Consider the following 19,680-nt stretch of genomic DNA (forward strand, 5'->3'; position numbering starts at 1 on the left):
GGGATAACAGACACATCTGAGTAATTCGTGACCTACTGGCAGACGATTCACGCAGACAGGCAACATCCATCAGCGATGTTATTCCTTGCAGAGGAGGTATTGGGAGGCTACGTGTCCGCGGGTGGGTCTGCTGTGGCGGGGGGGGGTGTTCATCAAGGGAGAACGGGAGCAGCCGGGATCGTGGGGGCACTCTGGCATGCATTTGCTGTGTGGGGGCAGAGCTGGTCCTTCACCCACCACTGGCCCAAGAGCCGTGGTGCAATAGATGTTTTGGGCAAAGGGAGACCTTCAGGTTTTTCAAGCTGTCATTGAGAGGAAAGGGATCAAGGTGAGGTGTGGGGGCATCACTGTAGACCCCATGTCCCATCCCTGTTCCATCGTACACCTTCTGCATAACCTTGTTAGATCTCGTTTATAATCTGCTTTCCCACATGAAGCATCAGTGTGTGTCTCTGCTTTCAGCTCCCAACATGGTCTGTGGGATCCAGCAGCCACCAACTATAGTCTAACATTCACCAAGAGTCATCACAAAATGGTCAACACCACAAATACAGAAAGAGCCTAGCTTGGAGCTCTAAAACTAGAAGTATAAGACTCAAAATCTGGAGAAAACCAAGCTTTGTAAGTTCTTTTCATCACAAAACAACTAGTTTTCCAGTAGCTAAATACCTATCTCCGGTGACATGTTGCTGTGGGGTAAAATACTTGCCTTACCTCTCCAGCCTGGACAAACATGGATGCTATGGCACCATAGCTGTATCTACGGTAGGGTTGTGGTTTGCTGTGCTGTATCTGAGATATTAGGCTCTCCGGTAGCATGCTGCCATAGAGAGCAAGTTGTGCTTAAGAAGATTGGTAAATTGTAGTAGCTAAACAGAGCTGCTCAGGAGAAAACAAAAGCCCCGAAGATGAACAGTGGCGGGAACTTGCCAAAAATGCGTGTACGGGTGAGAGCAAAGGGAGCGTCCCCAGAGCAGAAGGACCACCAGCTCTACCAAACCTGGAGGCAGCTCCTGGGGCTGGGTCACAGCCGGTGGGGCAGGGGTGCAAACCTGTGCACCGAGTCCTCTAAAGCAGAAAAGCTGGGGGGTGTGTGTGTGGTTTTACATCAGACAGGGAAAAGTTTGAGCCTGACACCATCAAATTCCTGTTTGACGGTGAACCATCAGTACCTGGTGAAGCACTGGAACAGGCTGCCCAGGGAGGTGGTGGAGTCACCATCACTGGAGGTGTTCAAGGAACGTGTGGACGTGGCACTGCGGGACATGGTTTAGTGGGCATGGTGGGGTTGGGTTGATGGTTGGACTTGATGATCTTACAGGTCTTTTCCAACCTTAGTGATTCTGTGATACCTTCTGGTAGTTTCCTTCAGGTGCCCTGTACTTGTGCTCACCTTCCCGGACCAGGTGACTCCAGGCTGTGCCGGGTGTCCAAGGAGCGGGAAGTCCCCATGCTCCTCAGGAGACGTGGTCCAGCTGTTCCACCTGGCTCGAAGATGCAAAGGGGAGAGGGAGGCCAAGGGCTGCCAGAAGCCGGCATGGGAAGTAGCGTTATGGGGTGACGTGGCTGGGGTGCACCCGGAGCACCAGCAGAGAGGAGAGGGGCAAGGAGACCTTCCTGGGACTCCATCAGGAGACCTGCACTCGTTTCAAACGCGTAGGGAAATCTGCTCCAAAACAGTCATCTGTGGGACTGGTGATTTGCCAGAAAGTCTTAAAAAAAAAAATTAAAAAAATTCCAAGTACAGCTGGAACCAGAATCTATAAAGGATCAAGAGGGAGAGAGAGTTATCTTCACTGCGTTCGCGTGATCAGCATCAGGTCTAGAGATGCTAGAATAAAGAAGAAAGAAATAAATCTCTTTTTTTGCCATGGGAAGTGCAGGAAAGGGAGGCAACATGTCAGGTCCCTGCTGGAGTTCGGCCAGAGCTGTACTAACACCAGGCTCTTGCAGAAGGTGTGAAAGGACTTGCAGGCATCCTGCTTGCCCTCTCCTTCTGCAGGATGCACCAACGCAGCACCCAAGCCAGGGCGCTGACACTTACCAGCCACCCTCCCTGCAAGGGGAGGGAGCATCTTGGTCTTCCCCAAAGGGTTCCCAGCTGGCCTAGGAGGTGGGGAGCAGCTCAGAGCCGCGCTGAGCTCCCCGTCCTCACCCCAGCACATGAACATGGACCCAATTTTTGCGCAACTCTCCCAATTTTATGCATCGTTCGTACCATCGTTGCTGCTTTGGAGCATGGGGACTGTGCTCTGCCCCTGCTAGCTGGCATCTGCCCGCATGCCCCAGCGTGGCAGATAGCCATCGAGCGGCTTCCACTTAGCTTTAAGAGTGGCTATAAAAAGAGCTTGACAAGATCAAATGCTAATAGAGAGGTTTTTCTGAAGGTTGAAACTGATCTGCTCGAGGGCATTCGTGACAGGGAGATGCCAGAAGAAACCAAATAACCAGTGCATTGTGGAGTAAATTATTTGATTTTAAATACACTCTGGGAAAAGATCCTATAAGGGGAGGAAAAAAACCCTGCTAAGTGCTTGGAAAACTGTTGCTCTTCTAAATCTCCCCTTTGCTGCAACGCGTATAGAGCATTGCTATCCAAAGCTACGGATGACAACTGGGTCACTGCAGCAGACTTTCTTCCCTGAATTTGTCTGAACCGTGTGAAACTTCAGCACCCACGGCGTCCTGCCCCCGTGGTGTCCATGGATGGTGTGGAAAGCCACCTCTCGCTGCTCGTATCCTATGTGTCCCCTGTTTTTGTATTTAGAGGGGCAACAGACAGTCCCCTGGCCCCTCAACAGCTGGAGGGGCTTCGGTCACATCCTTGAGCATCGTCCCTCCCTGTGATGGGCAGAAAGGTCCTACCAGCAGAGCTACAGCTTCCTCTCACCCGGCTGCAGCACGAAGCAGTGCCTATCTCCTGGCACGGGGTAGCTGTGCATCAGTATTAGCTTCTGGGGCTTAGCTCAGTGCAATTCCACCCAAAACATGACCTCTGGGAAGAGGTTCACAGGCTGGTCCTTGCTCTCTCTGTAACAGGGAGGAGGACGTCAGTATTGCTCTTCCAGGTCAGGGATCGAGAGTTGTAGCAACAGCAGGGCAAGCCGGGAGCACCAAAATCATAGAATTATAGAATCATTTAGGTTGGAAAAGACCTTTAAGATCATCGAGTCCAACCGTTAACGTAACACTGCTAAGTCCACCACTAAACCACGTCCCTAAGCGCTACATCTACACGCCTTTTAAATACCTACAGGGCTCATTAGAGCCCTGCCAGCATCTCTGTCCTCACCCCGGGTGAGGATGAATGTCCACCTGAACAGCACCCATGATGTCATTGCAGCCACAGAGCTTTACCCCTCATGAGCACCTAGGCCCAGCTCTCCCAATTTCCAGTCCATGCTGGTGAACAAAGGCTCCGTCTCCACTGGGTTTTTTCAGGATAGATGCCAAGCCAAAAATGACCTCAGTCCTGCTAGCATCACAACACGGCTGAGCCAGGCAGCCTGATTCTCAGCGGGTCTGTCGGTGGGAGCTCAGGACCATGAGACCATGGTTACATAGCTCTTGGACCAGAGCTGACTCCTAACCAGCCATGTCCGAGTACAAGTGTGGGTCCGGCCCCAAAAAAGCCATGTAGACGTGCCTTTAGGAAGGGTTGGTTCAGACCATCCAGCTGAGCACCACCAGGCAGCTTGGGGACCAGAAATCCCCAGCTGTCCTGCGTGTGGTCCCCATCCTTGTGCTCCCACTCCTCCCCCCATTTCTCCTCTCTGCTCTCCAGCCCTCCGTTCTCTCTCCACTAATGCATCCAGTGCATAAAAGTGAGGTTTCCGAAAAGATCTCTGAACCCAAAGAGACAGTGGGGAGATGGAGAGAGAGAGAGGGAAAGAGGAAGAGGCTTTTTGAATATTGAATTAAGGCTGTCTCCAGTATTATTGAATTCCCATAAGAAGGCAGCCAGTGAGCCCACTGCTTTAGTGTCCTATGAATATTTCATTGCTTGACTTAAGCTCGGTGAAAATAGTTTCAATGCACAAAAGCACCTCTTTGGCTTGTGGAATTCTCTCCAAGCATGCGGTGAGTGCCCCCGCGCTCACACTGGCTATGAAGTCACCCTGGTCTTGTGGACAGAGTCATCCCACATTACAGTAAACTAAATTTGTCGAACCTGGATGATCTTTTGGCATGACCCAGCCAGGAATTTCCAGAAGACAACCGGTCACGGCTCAAAACATGTTGGTGGCTCGCTGGGTCGGACTGCGTGAGTGCTGCGGTGGTGTTGGCAGCAGTGATGCTCAGTACCTGTGTCTCCGTCCAACCAGGGCAACAGCGGAGAAGGTGCGTGGTCGTGGAGATCATTTTGCCTCATTTCGACCTACCAAGTTGGCTGCAGAACTGGGGATACCAACCATGCATCCTGGTACCCAGTTGTGGGCACTGGCCTTGAGGGTCTAGGTCTGCTTGGTTCCCCAAATTTTAGATGAAAATGGTGTCTCAAATACCATGAAAATACCTGCTTTTCCCTCTGCAGGACTGTGTTTTTTGGAAGTGCCAGTGCCCTACTCCTACCACACCCTGCTTTTCCTCCATGAACCAGGAGCTTCCTCTGATATGACCCAACTGTCAAAGGTCCTGCTCACAGATGGCAGGGGCAAGAACCTTTATCTTGTTTATTAGTTGAGCTCAGAGATCTCCTAACCACAGCACTTAACACCTCTCCTTGCTCTGCCAGATACCGGTGCACAGAACTGAAATAATTCGAGTCCACAGGGGGCTGGCTAATTTTTTGTCTTTTTTTTTCCCAGTCTGGAAATCCTCTTCAAAGGCAAGGAGGGCAAATTAATGAGAATTTATAATTTTATTGTAGACAGGGTAGATAAGACTGCTTGTTACTGAGGTTACCCAATACGTCCTATTATAGGGCTATGTTTCCCATTGCTTAGAACAATGCCAAAACACGAACATTTAGGCAGAAATTGTCTGCCAGTGATTTACCTCAACATTAACTTCTCTGGAAAATTTCAGCCAGACTGGGTCAGCTTTTTCCAAGAGAAAAGTCATTTGACTTGCCTGTGGCCAAACACCCTTCCCAAACCTCTTTTGGAAAGCTGTCTTACCCTGTGCTTCACGTGGGGAAATGAAATTTGGTGAGGGAGGTCTCTCTTCATGGGACCGTACTCCCAACCTTTTTTCAGCTGCAAACCCCTCCTGGTTTCCTTGGAGGAGCATGATGCCCATTGCAACTTATTTAAGCTTGTAGACTTGTTTTTCTTAGCTAAAGTTTCAGCAGCGGTTGCTTGACCTGCTGAACAGAGATGCAGGCAGCACCGTGCTGGAGCGTGGTGGTGTGCGTGGTGGGCAGCTCCAGTGCTGTCCTCCCCAAGCTGCCTGTCCTGTGGGGTTGAGACTCTCCACGTCTCCTGCACGACTGACCATCCATCAGCACTCTGCCATCCATGGCCATGGGATTGAAGAGTTCCCGTAGAGCCCAGGATGGGGACAGACAGTGGGACAGAGAGCAGGGACCCCATTTCTCCTTGTTGGGCACCCGCCTGCTGCAGACAAGGGGCTTGCAGGCACCTTCAGCCTGTCACAACTGCTTGTCCCTCATGAAAGATGAGAAGAGAGGTGGCAATGCATTTTCTGAGCTAATCTCTCATGGTCATAGATCATCAATCGTAGAATGGTTTGGGTTGGAAGGGACCTTAAAGATCACCTAGTTTCAACCCCGCTGCCATGGGCAGGGACACCTTCCACTAGACCAGGTTGCTCAAAGCCACATCCAACCTGGCCTTGAACTCTTCCAGGGAGGGGACATCCACATGGTGCTTCACTTACTCCTTTTCTACAAGGTGGAGAACCTCTCTCCCCCGGGAAACAGGAGGTCTGCAGCCCGCTATCATCTGTGACACCCCCTGAGGTCTGATTGCAGAAGGTGCTGCCCCTCTGCAGCGTCCCAGGCGGGGACAGCCGGAGACCCTGGGCGCAGCTGCCCCTGTTGCATGCTCATGTGGCACAGGAGCAGCATGGTCTTTTCATCACGAACGAGAAGATGCTGCTCCAGGACCGCACCGCCTGTCCCCTTTTGCAATTTAATCAGGAGAAACAAGAAGTTCTCTGGGTTAAACAGGCTCTTTGCACAGGGTCCGCGCGTTGCAGGGCGAGCCCGGTGGCAGATCCTGTCCTGATTACAACGGCAGATCCCTTCAGCTCCTGCCTCGGGTCTGCCCATCCTAGGCTTTAATTTTCTAGGAGGGTGATGGCGGGCGGCTCCGGTTGACGTCAATGCAATTGCGTTAGCGCTGCTGAAAACCAGGCCCGTGTCGTCTGCCCCGGCAGAGCCCGCTCGGAGCACGGCGGCTTGCGGAGTCGTTTGGCATACATTAGGTTGGGTAAGATGGATTGCTCGGCTCCTAACTAGGACAGATAGATAAGGATAATGGATGGACGGTCAAAGAGCAACTGTGCTTTAGGCAGATGAATAAATCACTTTGATTGTTCATATATAAACAGGAGATGCCAGCGGGACTCGGCTTTCAAAGCGGGGTACATCCAGTTTGAGCCCTACGATTCTGTTTAAGGATCTAAAAGCTGTTTGAAATGGGCTTCGTTAATTGAGGAAACCCCACTCCTAGTGTTCCTGCAACAGAGCCAGCATTGCTCAGGACTCAGGGCTTGGCTGAGGGCCCCAGTCCCTCTCGTCCCTTGGGAACCTCTGTCCTGAGATGTCCTGAGGAAGGTCCCCATGCCACCTTTCCTGGGGAAGAAGAGGTGCCCAGGGAAGGGAGAGGGGCAGCGTTCTCCTGCCAAGGGAGGCTGGCTGCAAGACTGCCTACCTGTCTGCGCTGACCACAGACCACCAGTTATCCTGGGTTGCATCCTGGGAGCAGGAAGGGTCTTCAAGAGGCTTTGCAGTGCATGCAGTGCCCTCAACCTCAAAGGATGCTCAGCTCTGGCATCTCCAGCATCTGGAGGTGGGGCAATGGAGTGATACAGGGTCAGCATGTGGGACACATCTCCAGCATCTGGAGGTGGGGTGGTGGGGTGATACAGGGTCAGCATGTGGGACTCATCTCCAGCATCTGGAGATGGGGCGGTGGGGTGATACAGGGCCACCATCGGGGACACGTCTCCAGCCTGGCCTCCTCATGCTGCAGAGCACTGCATTTACTCACGGCAGCCTGTGTGCTCAGTGGGATGGCACCCATCAGGCTCTCAGCCTGTGACATGGGGACATCTTTCTCACCCAAAGTGGTGGACAGTGTGTGCCTGGTTTCAGCTGAAAGCATTTTTGGCACAGGAGTTGTGGCTGTTCCCATGGGTGTCTGATCCTGTCAGAATCCATGCTGAGGGTGCGTGGAAATGCCACAGCAGCTGTGGATCACAGAGGAGAACAAGACCTCCAGCCTGTGCAGGGATGGAGCAAGCTCTCAGTGTCCACCCAGGGCAAGGGACAGCCCACGACCTGCTTTAACAGGAGTGCCTGGTGTGTTGTCACTGCAAGGGCTGTGCCCACCCAAAACAGCTGGCCAGTGTGCCCCCACAGATGTCCTCTCTTGCCCCACGCTGTGCTGGGGCAAGTTCTTGGTGCCCATGAATACCCCATACATCCGTGGTCTCCCCACATATGCCCAGGTGAGTATGGCTTCATCAGAAACTCCCTCTGAGCCTCCACCCCCAAATAACTGCACTGCTGGGTCTGGTTCACGATACTGGGCTGCCATGGCTGCTCCCCCATGCCAAACCACGAGAGCCGGCAATTAGGCTCTATCTCAATTAGGCTCTATCTCAATTAGGCTTCGCTCACACCACCAGCTGCCAGCTTGTTCTCGGCAGCTCAGCTCCAGAGATGCTTCTCGCCTTCCTCCGAGGGCTGAAGCAAGCCCTGAGAGGCTCTGGGAGCCAACCAACGGTGTCTATCTCTTGATCCACCGCTCCCACCAGCCCTTTAATTTCCCTGCAGCGATGGAGCGAGCCGAGACGATACTTCAGCCATCCCGTCGGAGAGCAGTCGGGGTCCTGGATACAATTCTGCTCCCTTACCAAAAGCTGATCCAACACCTTCCCATCAGCCACCCCCCTCCTCCTCTGTCTGCTCGTTGCCTTAATAACCCTCTGATCAATCTCCGAAGGAACCAGCAACACGGGAATGGCAGATGGGGAACAGAGCATGAATATTAATTAGCAACGAATTCCAAACAGAGGACTTTAATTACATTAAGAGCGCAGGCTCGCAGGCTCGGAGGCAGTGACTTACTTCCTGCTGTAGATCTGCTGACAGGTCATTTGCCGCAGCGGTGTCGGTGCTCCTTGATGAATGAATATATACATTTCAAGTGTTGGTGTAGGGGGGGAAATAGGGTCTTCCTTCTAAAAATGCAAAAGCAAGCCACTGCACCAGCGAGAGGGCTTCGCTCGTGGGGATGATTCGGGGAGATAATTATTAATATAATTACCTGGCAATAATACACCCATTCTGGGAGCCAGGAGCTCTGCTCGTGGGGCTGGAAACCTCCAGTGCATGAGCCAAACCTGCTGCTTTGTTATATGTGGTCTGGTCACTGGGGGGAGACCAAGAACCACAGCGCCTTCGCTGGGGATCGGGTGGGTGCTGGGGTCCCCGCCGCGCTGGCACGCTTGGGTGCACGCGATGCGCCTGGACCGCTGCCCGCCTCGGATGTAGGCACCCGCGGATTTCCCTCGCTGCGGCGTTCCACCAGCTCCCACGGGGCTCACAGTGGCCTCGTGGTGGGGTGGGGACACGTCTCAGCCTCCAGGTTGCTGGTGGTGCTTTGGCAGCCTGGCAGGAGAAACCAGTGCTGCCAGGGCAGAGGGTTAGCCGAAAAAACCCATCCAGCCAGGACCCCGTCTCAGCCCATGGGCAGCAGCAGGTGGAGAAGCACATTTTCCCCAGCACTGTTTAACCACCTTCCCCAGGAACAAGGCAGCCAACGCAGGGGACCTTCGGTACCAGCAAAAGGGTCTTTTTGTTTTAATCCCTCGAACCGGCATGGGAGAGCGATGCTGCCAAATGCCCCTTACGGGGACGACTCTATCTATACTAAGGGATTTTGCTGGATGTGTTTGGTCTGAGGTTTTCTACACTGCTAACCAGCTTGAACTAAGAGGGTCACATGAGTGCCAGCACACCGATATCCCAGCAAGACGAAGCTTTAGCTTTATCCTCCTTCATCCCAGCTGCCTTTAGTCTGTGGAGCGGCACGTTCCTCCTCAGTCCCCTGCAGCGATGCTGGAGAGCCGTGCTCCGGCTAGGGCAGCGCCCAGCCACGGACCCCTCTGGTGAGTCTGCTGGGCAATGGGTGATGCTCAAGGGACTGCCGCACCCTTGGAGCTCCTCCAGCTTGGCCCAGTGCCCCCAGCCCTATGGTGTGGAGCAGTGCGGGACATGGAGTGTTTCCTGACTCTCCAGGGCCCAGGTGAAGGCGCGGAGGGAAAGGACCACTCTGGGCGATGCTGGTGGAGCCGTGGGGCTGAGCGCAGTGATGTGGGCTGCAGGAAGGAGATGACGCGGAGGTCTCCGCTGGGTGGGCACACTGAGCTGCAAGGGACTCTCGAGCAGCGGTCAGGAGCTGGAGGCTTGCACGGGAAGGGCATGCCAGCAGACACCTTCTCATCTCCATGCTTAACCGGAACGACCTTGCCTGGTGGGTCCGTACCCATCCAAACTGATCTTACTGATTTTGCTGGCTTACCCTGGACTGGGACTCCCACTCTTCTGTGCTTCTTGCCAGCACAGCGAGGCTGGCAGAAGCTGGAAGTGCTGCTGGCCAGCTCTGATGGCAGCACAGGAGTGAGCTCAGAGATGGCTCTGAGTAACTCCTGACCCATCAGGGATCACTCGTGCATCTGCAGCTCTGAAAGAAGCCACAGAAATGGTTGAGGGGAAAACCTGACGTAGGGATGGAGCTTAGAAGAGCTAATTAGGCCTGGCTGAGGTGAGATAAAGGCTATGAGAGGGGACTACAGAGATGTGATGGGTTTTAGCATCCAGTAAGGCACTGATTTGGAAGGAGTGATCCTTGCCAGCAAGGACTTTGTCCTGACCGAGGCTTTCATGCCCGTGCCTTTGCCCTCTTCTGCTCAACAGCTGTGGTGAGCAGGAGCGCTCTGGATTGAAATGGTCTTGAGGTGGCACCAGGGCTGGGATCAGGTGGAAAATGCCACAAACGTCACGGGAGCAAAGGTGCCAAACATCCTCAGAAGATGTCTCTGTGCTTTGAGGTGGGCCAGAGAGGTGGGCCATGAGCACGGCACCGTTGCACCATGAAGGCTGAGGGCTCAGGAGCATGAAGCCAAAGACTCCAGGGCTTACGTGAGCTTCAGCTAAGTGGCACAGAAAGCACAGTATGGCAGGGTACGTCCCGGTGCCAGTCCTCCAGCAAAAGGAGGTACCTGCTCCGGTTGCAAAGGCTGGGGGAACCAATGCTCTCGGTGCCCCCAGCTCCCACTACTTGTGTAGACTCACAGGTACGAGGATGCCACTGGCATGACCATCCGTACCCCTGGGGTTATGCACCCGGGGCTGCCGTCACCTCCAACAATGCAAACTGGTCACAGAGTCACGTGGGCAATGTCCAGCAACCAAACTAAGAAGCGACTGGAAACTTGCTGGATAATGGGTGGTGCGAGACAGCACTTCCCAGAGTTCATCTCCGGGTCTCCTTCCTGGCCCAGCGAAAACCAGGAGGTGTCTTTTGCCCAGCCTGGGATAACCGCTTGTTCCTCTTGCGTGAGAAGAGCATGTCCTCATTCTTTCTTTCACCTTTTCACCAGGGCTCCGACCTGCCCCAAGGTGGGACACAAACGAACCGGGTGGCACAGGTCCACGGCACAGATGCGAGCTGGAGGCTGTGAGCTGCCTCGGTAGCTTGCATGTGGCTTCCTCCCTCTTGCTCCCCTGCCTGTGGCTCTCCTGGCAAGTCTATTTTTATTTGTCTCTTCTAAAAATGAGTGGGGAGGGCAGAGGTGTTTCCTTGTTGTGATGAACTTGTCCAAACCCCAAATACTTAAAGCCCTGCTAGCCAGCTTTTAAGAGCTGAGTCTGACTCTTTCACGCTTCTTTTTATTGCTCGCTGCCAAATTACGAAGCAGGTTCTCCCCGCTGGCCCGGGAGCAGGATGGAGGTTGTCACAATGACAGTGCGTTTTGGACCAGCAATCCGGAGGCACCTCTAATTCACAGTGCCGACCAGTGCCAAAAATCACTGCTTTACCTTGAGGACAGAGGCAGCCAAGTTAACAAATACAGCCCCTTTGCCTCCACCCCAGCCAACGTGCTCGTTTGCTCCTGCTCCATTTCTTCTTGCGGCAGCTGTTCCCTGGCTCGGGTCAGATGGAGAGATGTTAAAAAGGGAGTTTGAGGAGCTGCTGAGCTTTGCAACTGCAAAGCCGTCGCACTGGGGTGGCACCAGCCCTTTCCCCCTGCCCTCGTCCTTCAGATACCTGTGCCAGATCAAACGCTCGCTCTGTGTCTTATTGACTGGCTCTAGCAAAGAGCTCTTCTGCCTGGGCGACTCGTGGAAAGCGTATATAAATGCAAGAGGCAGAGCGAAGGCTATCTGGAGATGGCAAGGCGTGTTTGTACAAATAATTGCTCTGACACTCATGCAAGGAAAGTCATGCTCAACCAGGGAAGAGATGCTATCGTGTGAGCAGCACTTCGAAAGGGGACTACTAACAAGCAGACGTTGGCGTGGGCACAGGGACAGTGAAAATGCAGCAATGTTGTGTAATTATTCCACCTGGACTTACCACCAGAGCGGCCACGAGCGTGGTGCTTTTCCTGCCAGCAGACCTCGGTTCTGCTGGGGTGGAATTTTGGAAGCCTGAGCCAGTCCCTGCTGTGTTTGTACCAATATGCTCTTCCCGCGGGTGCCTGCGGAGCTCACGTCTTCCTCCAGGATCCTCCTGCCTCTGCCGCTGGCACGGGGAGCCATGCAGCATCGTGTCTCTCCCATCTCTTCTCTTTGGCAGACGCTCCCCCCCGAGCTGGGATACGGAGATGCACTTGAACAATCCTGACTTAATGGGGCTGAAACACCCCGATGACAGTGGCAGAATGGAAGGGAAAGGCTGATTCCCTTTCTCCCCCTGCTTTTTCATGTATGCTTTTCCTCCGTGGCTGCTGGAAGAGCTACATTACGTAAAGGCAGATAAGTCCCTGCCTTTTGTGAGCAGTCGGAATAATTTTCAATATCTGAGACACCCCATCTGGCAAAGGTCATGGTCTGTTCTCTGGATGGTCTTAATTTAGCACCTGCAAGTTCTTGGTGAAGTGCAAAACTCTGGGGTGCAGAAGGACCCCTGGAGGCTATTGTGTAGGGAACGTCTTCCCTACGTAGAGATGTGAGCGTGCCGCTGAGCATCTGCATCGTCCTCACGTCCTGACTGGAAATAAATGGTTTTTACTGGAGGCTTGCAAGAGCCCTTCAAAGCACAGCTCTGCTGCGGCTCAAGGCTCCAGCGTGACATCCAAGGCTGCTCTGAAATAGCTGCACCCGATGGTGATGGCACCAAGCCAGCTTCAAAGTGCCTTAGTTGACGCCCCGATGAGTGCCTGGCTAGCTGGCTTCCTCCACGGGCTCCTACCATCCCGGCTGCGGCGGGGATGCCGCCCGCCTTCTGCAGGCTGCGTGGTTCAGAGCAAAGGTGGGGAGGCAGATGTGAGGTGCGAGGGTGATGGAGCAGACATATCCTTGGCTGGGTGTTCTTCGCTGTTATTTAAAGTTCATTCCTTGGCTCCGTTGCCAAAGGAGTCGAGGTTGTGTACACGGCTCATTGAATTCTCGAGGCGGGTATAGGCGAATTCAGCAGAGGGGCTTGGAGAAACTGTTGTCACCAAACTCATGAGGCCAAACACTGTGGGGAAACCCTTCTAGGCGTTGTGGGGTGGTGGGAGCCCAGCCTTCCCATCAGACCTTGGAGAATCCAGGCGAGAGAGCCTGTGGGAGCGCTCCCCGGCCGTCTCTTGTCCCTCATGAGATGTGCCCAACTGCAAGGCACAAACACGTGAGAGACGGGGCTCCAGAGGTTTCGCTGATGGATTTTCAGTGCGCGACTGCGGACTCCTGCCGGCGCTGGCACCGACGGCGGCCGCACACCAGAGCTTATCTCCAGACCTACCAGAAGCAGGAAACTCAGCGAGTTCCCAAGCAAACCTCTGGTGCGGGAGGCCAGCGTCTCTGACCTCCGGGGGTCCTGCGCGTTTGAACAGGCTCTTAATCTGCTTGGGAAAAGCAGGCGAACTCGGGAGGGAGAGGAGGGAGGGCTGGGGCTCTGCCCTGAGCGGGGTCGCTGTCGCTCGCGGCTTTGATTGCTGAGGCTTGCTGTCTCGGGATCGCAGGATTTGGCTGCCTGGCCACGAACAAAAAAGCTGGATTCTCCCGGAGCCTTTATTCCCATGTCAAGATCGACGGTGGTTTCTTGAGGAGGAGTGGAGGGAGAGGAAGGCTTTTGTTGATGGCTTTTGACAGTCATGGGGAAAGGCACAGCTTGGCCCCTGCTCCAGCTAAAACGCTGCTCTTCACCTTCCCCCGGTATGGGCTGAGCCCAGGAGCCCTGCTCCTACCTTGGGGTCACCCCACACCTCCGGCTCAGCATCTCACTTTGATGAGCATGTGGGGCTCCCCCCTTCCCCCTGCCTCCTCCCAGAGGCTCCTGGCTGGAGGCTCGACGTGGGTGCCCTGCTCCTGCCCAGCGCCGGCAGCTGCCTGATTCAGTCACACCCTGCCCCCAAAATAACCCCAATTGCAGAGACCTACAGCCCAGAGGGTCCAAAGAGCGGAGATACGCCAGGAAGGACAACACGTGGGGAAGGGATGAGGAATATCCAGCCAAACGTACCTTCTGCCACCACTTTGTCCTCCTCCTGCCTCCCATCCATCATCCTTTCTCTTACTCTGAGCATCAGCAGATTTGAACTGCAGCTGGACCCTGCCTGGGATGAGCATCTCCATCCAGATGCTGCACGCAGGGATCCCTGGAAGATGCAGGGCCGTTGCATTCCTTGGCCAAGGCAGCCTGGCTCTGAGCTGGGACCTCTAACAGATGCCCGCCCCGCTTTCCAGAAAGGCAGAAAACCTGCCAAGGGCACGCTGCCGCCACCCTGACATCTCCAAGTCCCTTGCCTTATCCCCGCGGCCAGTCTTTGCTTTACTTGCAGTGAAATCATCACATTGGTCAAGCCCCTTTTTGGGGAAAACCAAGAAAAACTACCCAAAATACAGTGATTAACTCTGTAGCTGGCAGTGGTGCTGGGATGGGAACAGCATTCCAGCATCTCTGCTCTCCAGACGTTGACACAGCCCGGTGAGGTGCCCCCGTGGTCCTGTCCTCCTCATCCTCGCCAGCCTCCTCCGGACCCCACCTTGGCAGTGGCTGCGAGGGGAACCTGCCTGCGTGTGGAGGGAGAGAGCGCTGGAGCCAGCGCGGGGTAACGATTCATGCGTCCGGCTGCCTGCTCCGGTGGTTCCTTTAATCCGGCCAGGCTCGGGCTCGAGCAGGCAGGGCAGGAGGAGCCAGGGGCTTGGCATGGCAGGGAGCCTTCCTGTGGTCTCACCCACCTCCCCTCCAAAAAGGGGGCTCCTTGGTGGGCTTTCACTCCTCCTTTGCAGCTCCTGCTCCACACCAGCCCAACAGACAGCAGAGCTATTTGTTTGCGGGTGTCATTTTGTCAAGCGAGCAGCTTAGCCTGGGCCAGAGCCTATATATAGAGGACTCGCTTGGGTGCATTTTTTTGGAGGGTTTTATTGCTCCGATGCTGGATTCATCCCAGCCAGGCTGTCCCCAAGGAGGCAGCGCCGCCGAACCTCTTGGATGGCAGCACACGCTGCTGAGGGTCTTGTGGTCTTGGTTCTTTGGAGTTACCCGGTCTGATGACCGGGTAGGGCAGGGTGTTGTGTGGCAAGATGATTAATAACCGCTTAATAAGGTCACCACCATTCAAAATAAGCCGTCCCGTGGGATCCTCTCTTATCAGGCCCTGGTAGACAGGGCTATCAGGAGCTCGGTTCATTCCTGAATGAATACGCATTATAAGCAACGCTTGCTGGCGTTGGCCCCAGGACAACACTCTTGCTGGGCCACCTCACCAGTGCCAAACGCCGAGCTGGGTTATCTCAATATCCCCAGCGCTGGCAGGTGGGCACCGGTGCGTTCGGTGCAGGCAGGAGAGCCGCAAACCTCTTCTTGCCACCTCCCCATGAGTGATGGGCGCTCATGTTGTGCTTGGATGTCGTTCATGCCCCAAAGGTCCTCAGGAGCTGCTTGAGCTCCTTTGCATGAGCCATCCCAGCCCTGCCTGGCCTTGTTTGCCCTCTGCGTGTCCTCCCTTCCTCTCCAGGCACCTCCAGCCCAGCCTCGCCGTGCCCTCACCTCTCCGTCTGCTTACACCTACCTTCCTCCTTCCCGGGGGGTTGGCGAAGCACAGTGCTCACCCCCCCAACCCTCAAGTATTTCCACCACTGCTATGTGTTTCTAGCTCCCCCCACTAGAGCACCAGCCCCCCCTCCCACCTCCTCCCATCACCCTCCCACCTTGAGAAGACAAAAAAACCCCAAACCCCAACCCCACGCAGCCAGCTCCTGCCATTTGTTCTTAAATCCCTTCCCTCCCGCCTCGCTGGTTTGAAAGCCTGTACCCTGGAAGGGGCCTCCCAGCTTTCGCTGGCAACCCTGCTTCAGACTGACCGCCCCAGATAGCGTTTGGGAGTGAAAAAAAAATAATATATAAAATAATAATAATAAAAGAAAAAAAATCTCCTTGCTGAAGTTTTCCTAGTCTCCCGCGCCACGTGCTGGTGCGACGGCATCTCGGAAACCAAGAGGGAATTTTGGGGGCTTGTTTTCTCACCCGTATGCTGTGAACGGCTCTCCCCCCTGGCAGAGCCAGTGCCGTACCCTCTGGCAGGGTGGTGGGTGAGATGCGTCTCCCACCGCTGCCCGCTCCCTTGGTGCATCGATGGGGGTTATTTTTTTGGCTTTTGGATGTGGCTCTTTCCCTCCTGCCCAGATAAGGCGCCTCCAGCCCACCTTTCTGCACGTGTCAAACAGATGGGATCGTTGTTCAGGGAAGGAGAAAAAAAAAGAGAGTAAAAACAGCAAAATCTCTGGCTGAGGGGGGACCCTGGGTCTCTCCGCACATGTTGAGCCTGAGACCACCTCTCCCTTTGCCGGGGGAGGGCTGGGGGGGGGGGGGTCCCCCTCCTTTTGCCTTCCTTTCCTCCCCCCTAAGTGATGGAGATGGAGGATGGAGGTGAGGCGGCCAAGCAGATATCACACCCTGAGCTACAACAAGAAAAAACACGCGCACGTTTCAACTTAGAAAGGGAAAAAAAAAACCCCAAACCACAATTAAAAAAAAAAAAAAAAAACAAAACAAGGAAAAGAAACCAAGTGCCGGACTGCCAAGCGGAGGAATGATGAGAGAGGCAAGGAGCGGGGCTGTGGGGAAGGCTGATGGGCCAAGTCAAGAGCAGCCCAGGACAGGGCAGGTGCTGCCCCAAAGCCCCGGGGGCGGAGAGGGGATGCGGAGGGGACCCAACGCCCTCCGGGCGTTGGGTCCCCTCCGCATCCCCTCTCCGCCAGCATCCTGGGCAGCGCCCGGGAGGGCGGAGGGAAGGGAGGGCGATGCTCCGCTCGGGGTTTATTAGATTGGACATAATCATCTTTAAATAAGGCAGCCCCCCCCTCCACCCCCCTCCTTGGGGGGGGTTGGGGGGTGGGGGGGAGCGGAGCGCCTCGGGGCTTTCTAGATAAGGGCGTCTAACGCATCCCTCGCTCCCGCAGGCAGAGCCGGGCAGCGCAGAGCCGCGCAGGGACCGCCGTGCCCCGGGAGCAGGCAGAAAGCGGGGAGGGGGACGGCGGGGGGGGGGGGGGTCCCCGCCGCGGTGCTCTCGCCCTCCTTCTCCTCCTCCTCTTCCTCCTCCTCCCGCAGGAGCAGAGGGGAGGAGAGCGGTGCCGGGGAAAAGTTGGGGGCAGCGGCTGCGGCGGGGGCCGGGGGAGGATGCCCCGGCGCTGCCGCCCGCCGCCCCCCTGAGCGTCCCCCTCCCCCGGGGCCGCCCCCCCCCCCCCGCCCCGCTTCGTCCCCAAGGAGGATGCTGCGCGGCGGGGCCCCCCTGGCCGCGCTGCTGCTGGCGGCCCTCAGCCTGGCCCGCGGGGACCCCCGGCCCCCCGACCCCCCGCCGCTCTCCGCTTGCGGGATGGAGGCGCCGAGCCGTCGTGCCGCCCCCCCGCATCACCCCTACGGGCTGTACCCGCAGGCTCCCGGCGCGCACGGGGTGCTCGGCGCTGCAGCCCCGCCGGGCTCCGGGCGGCCGCGGGGCCGGAGACCGCGGGGAGCCGGGGGAGGCGGAGAGGAGCCGGGGGGCGAGGCGGACGGCCAGGTCCGGAGGGAGAGGCTGCGGGGCCGGGAGCCGCAGGTGCCGGGCCCCCCCCGGGAGCGGCCGCTGCCCGCCCTGTACTTCTCCGGCGGCCGGGAGCAGCTGGCGGCGCGGCCCGAGGCGCTGCCCGCCATCCCGCGGGAGGAGTTCACCCTGGAGGTGTGGGTGAAGGCGGAGGGCGGACAGAGCAACCCGGCCATCATCGCAGGTAAACCCCGGCCCGCCGGCGGGCAGGCGGGGAGGGATGGGGACCCGACACCCCCGCCCCCCCCCCCCCCCCCGAACCCCCCCCCCGGGGGCTCGCCTGCCTTCTCCGCTGCGGCAGGTGACACCCCGCGCCCCCACTCGCGTCCTCGGCGCCCCAGGCGTGAAACAGTCCTCCTTCCCTTGAGACCAAACCCTAAAACATCCCCTCCCCTCTCTCTCCCCCCCGCCCCGTCCTTCCAGCCCGCCCCCCCGGCTCCTATCTACTTGCTCCCACTCCCCCCGCCGGCAGCTGGAAGGTCCCTTTGGGGGACACGCTCCGCCCGACCCCCCCCCCCCCCCCAAACCCCGTTCCTCCTTCCCCGGGGCACGCCGGGGGCTTCCCGGGGCTCCCCGCCGGACTAAGCGGCCGCGGCTGCCGGCGGGTCCCCGGGGCGGGCGGCCGCACGGTGGCAGCCGCGCCGCACGCACGGCCCCGGCCCCGGTATCCCCCCCCCGCCCCGGGCTCCCGGCCCCGAGGGCCATGCAGAGCGGCTCCCGGGGCAGAGACCGGCCCCCGAAGCCTTTTCTACCGGGAATGGCCCCTTCACCCCACCAAGCTAAGAAAGAGGCAGGGGATGGGGAGCCTGGGGAGGCAGAGGGGCTGGCACAGGGGCACGGAGCGGGGCAGATGCCACCTCCCGCGGCCGTGCTTCAGGTGGCCGTGCGAGACGAGCGTTTGTGGCAGGGTACAAGCACAGCAGGGCAGCCCACTGATGCTGAGCAGGACTGGGAACGGGTGGCAGCAGCAAGATGTATTGCTCCAGTGGGATGTCTGGGGTCCCTCTCGGCACAGCGCGGGGGCTGCTGTGTTTTCTGTGCCACTTCGGCCGAGCCGGCTGGTTGGGGAAACCCTCGCTTCATCCTAACTCTCCCTCCACTTGTGATCCCGCCACTGAACCTCCCTCTGCTTTGCTCACCACCTGGCCCCTTTCATTAATTTATCTCCCTGGCTCGTCAGGGCTGTAGCCGCATCTTTGCTGCGCAAGAGGTAGGAGGGACAGGGTAGAGGCTGGGCGGCAGAGGGGAAAAGCAGCCGTGTACAAGGAAGCTTCACCTTACTATCCCCCTTCCTGCTGGGGTCCTTGCTGCCTCCCCGCCGGCGAGCAGCGGCTCGGGATGCATGGAGCACACTTCCCAGCCATCGCATTGGCAGCACAGCTGTTTGCATCTGGAGGTCTGGCCTGCAGGTGTTGGGTTTTACTTTTCCCAGTTAGCCAGTGTGGGGGGAGTTTATTTATTTTTTTAATTTATTTTTTTCTTTCCTTGCGGAGGGTGGGATGGTGGTTAGCGCTGAAAGCGCCGCCTGTGAGTGGCGGGTAATATCCCCGGAGCCTCCGTGCTCCAGGGTTTGAGTCAGCCCCAGGCACCTCCGGCTGTCTGAGTCACTGTCTGCTTCCCACCCTCTCCCTGCAGCTGGGACCGCGGGGCCCGGGTGCGGGTGGCAAAGGGGGACAGGCCAGCGCTGCTGGCGTTTCGTGCGAGCAGGTGATGGAGGCAGCTGCCAGCCCTTCGGCAGGTGCCGAGTCTGCCTCCAATCTGCCGCTCCGGCCCTGTCAGTTGAGAGGGGACCGAACCCTGAGGTGGTCCAAAGCTGCGGAGGAGCTGGAGATGCTCCAGGTGTCCGTGTGCGAGGGAAGGCGAGAGGAAAGCAGGGCAGAGCTGAGCATCTCCCAGTGTCATTGCCTGGGAAATAAGGCCAGGCTGAGCAGCTCTGCCTGGGCAAAGCCAGCTGTCCCGTTGGCCGGTGTGACTGGATTGAAGGCTCAGGAGTTGGGGCATTGTTCCCATAGATGTCACATTTTGCCTTAGAGCCACCCTGGATGCGGACATTCATCCCTCTTAGCCCCTCTTGCATGGGCGGATTTCTGCTGGGGTGTAACCCCAGTGCCTTGCCACGGGCACCGCTGGGGAAGGAGAGTGGTCCTTCTCATTTTAGGCAGCAGATGAGAGTCCTTTCATGTGATGTCATCTCTTTTTCCGCCTTTTTTGTCTCCCCTCCATCCACGCCTGCTCTGCTTCTGATAAACCCCAAGG

The 19,680-nt window shown here is 56.9% G+C and overlaps 1 protein-coding gene across 1 annotated transcript in view; it reads left to right on the top strand.

Moving 5' to 3' along the window:
• The first annotated feature begins 17,115 nt into the window (after positions 1-17,115).
• Positions 17,116-19,680, top strand: part of PAPPA2 (pappalysin 2) — a 93,191-nt gene continuing 90,626 nt past the window's right edge. Inside the window, exon 1 of the mRNA XM_059821593.1 lies at positions 17,116-17,608. Coding sequence (XP_059677576.1) covers positions 17,116-17,608 — 493 coding nt within the window. The remainder of the gene's footprint in view (positions 17,609-19,680) is intronic.

The sequence above is a fragment of the Gavia stellata genome, chromosome 10 (assembly GCF_030936135.1).
Source record: "Gavia stellata isolate bGavSte3 chromosome 10, bGavSte3.hap2, whole genome shotgun sequence".
Taxonomy (NCBI): domain Eukaryota; kingdom Metazoa; phylum Chordata; class Aves; order Gaviiformes; family Gaviidae; genus Gavia; species Gavia stellata.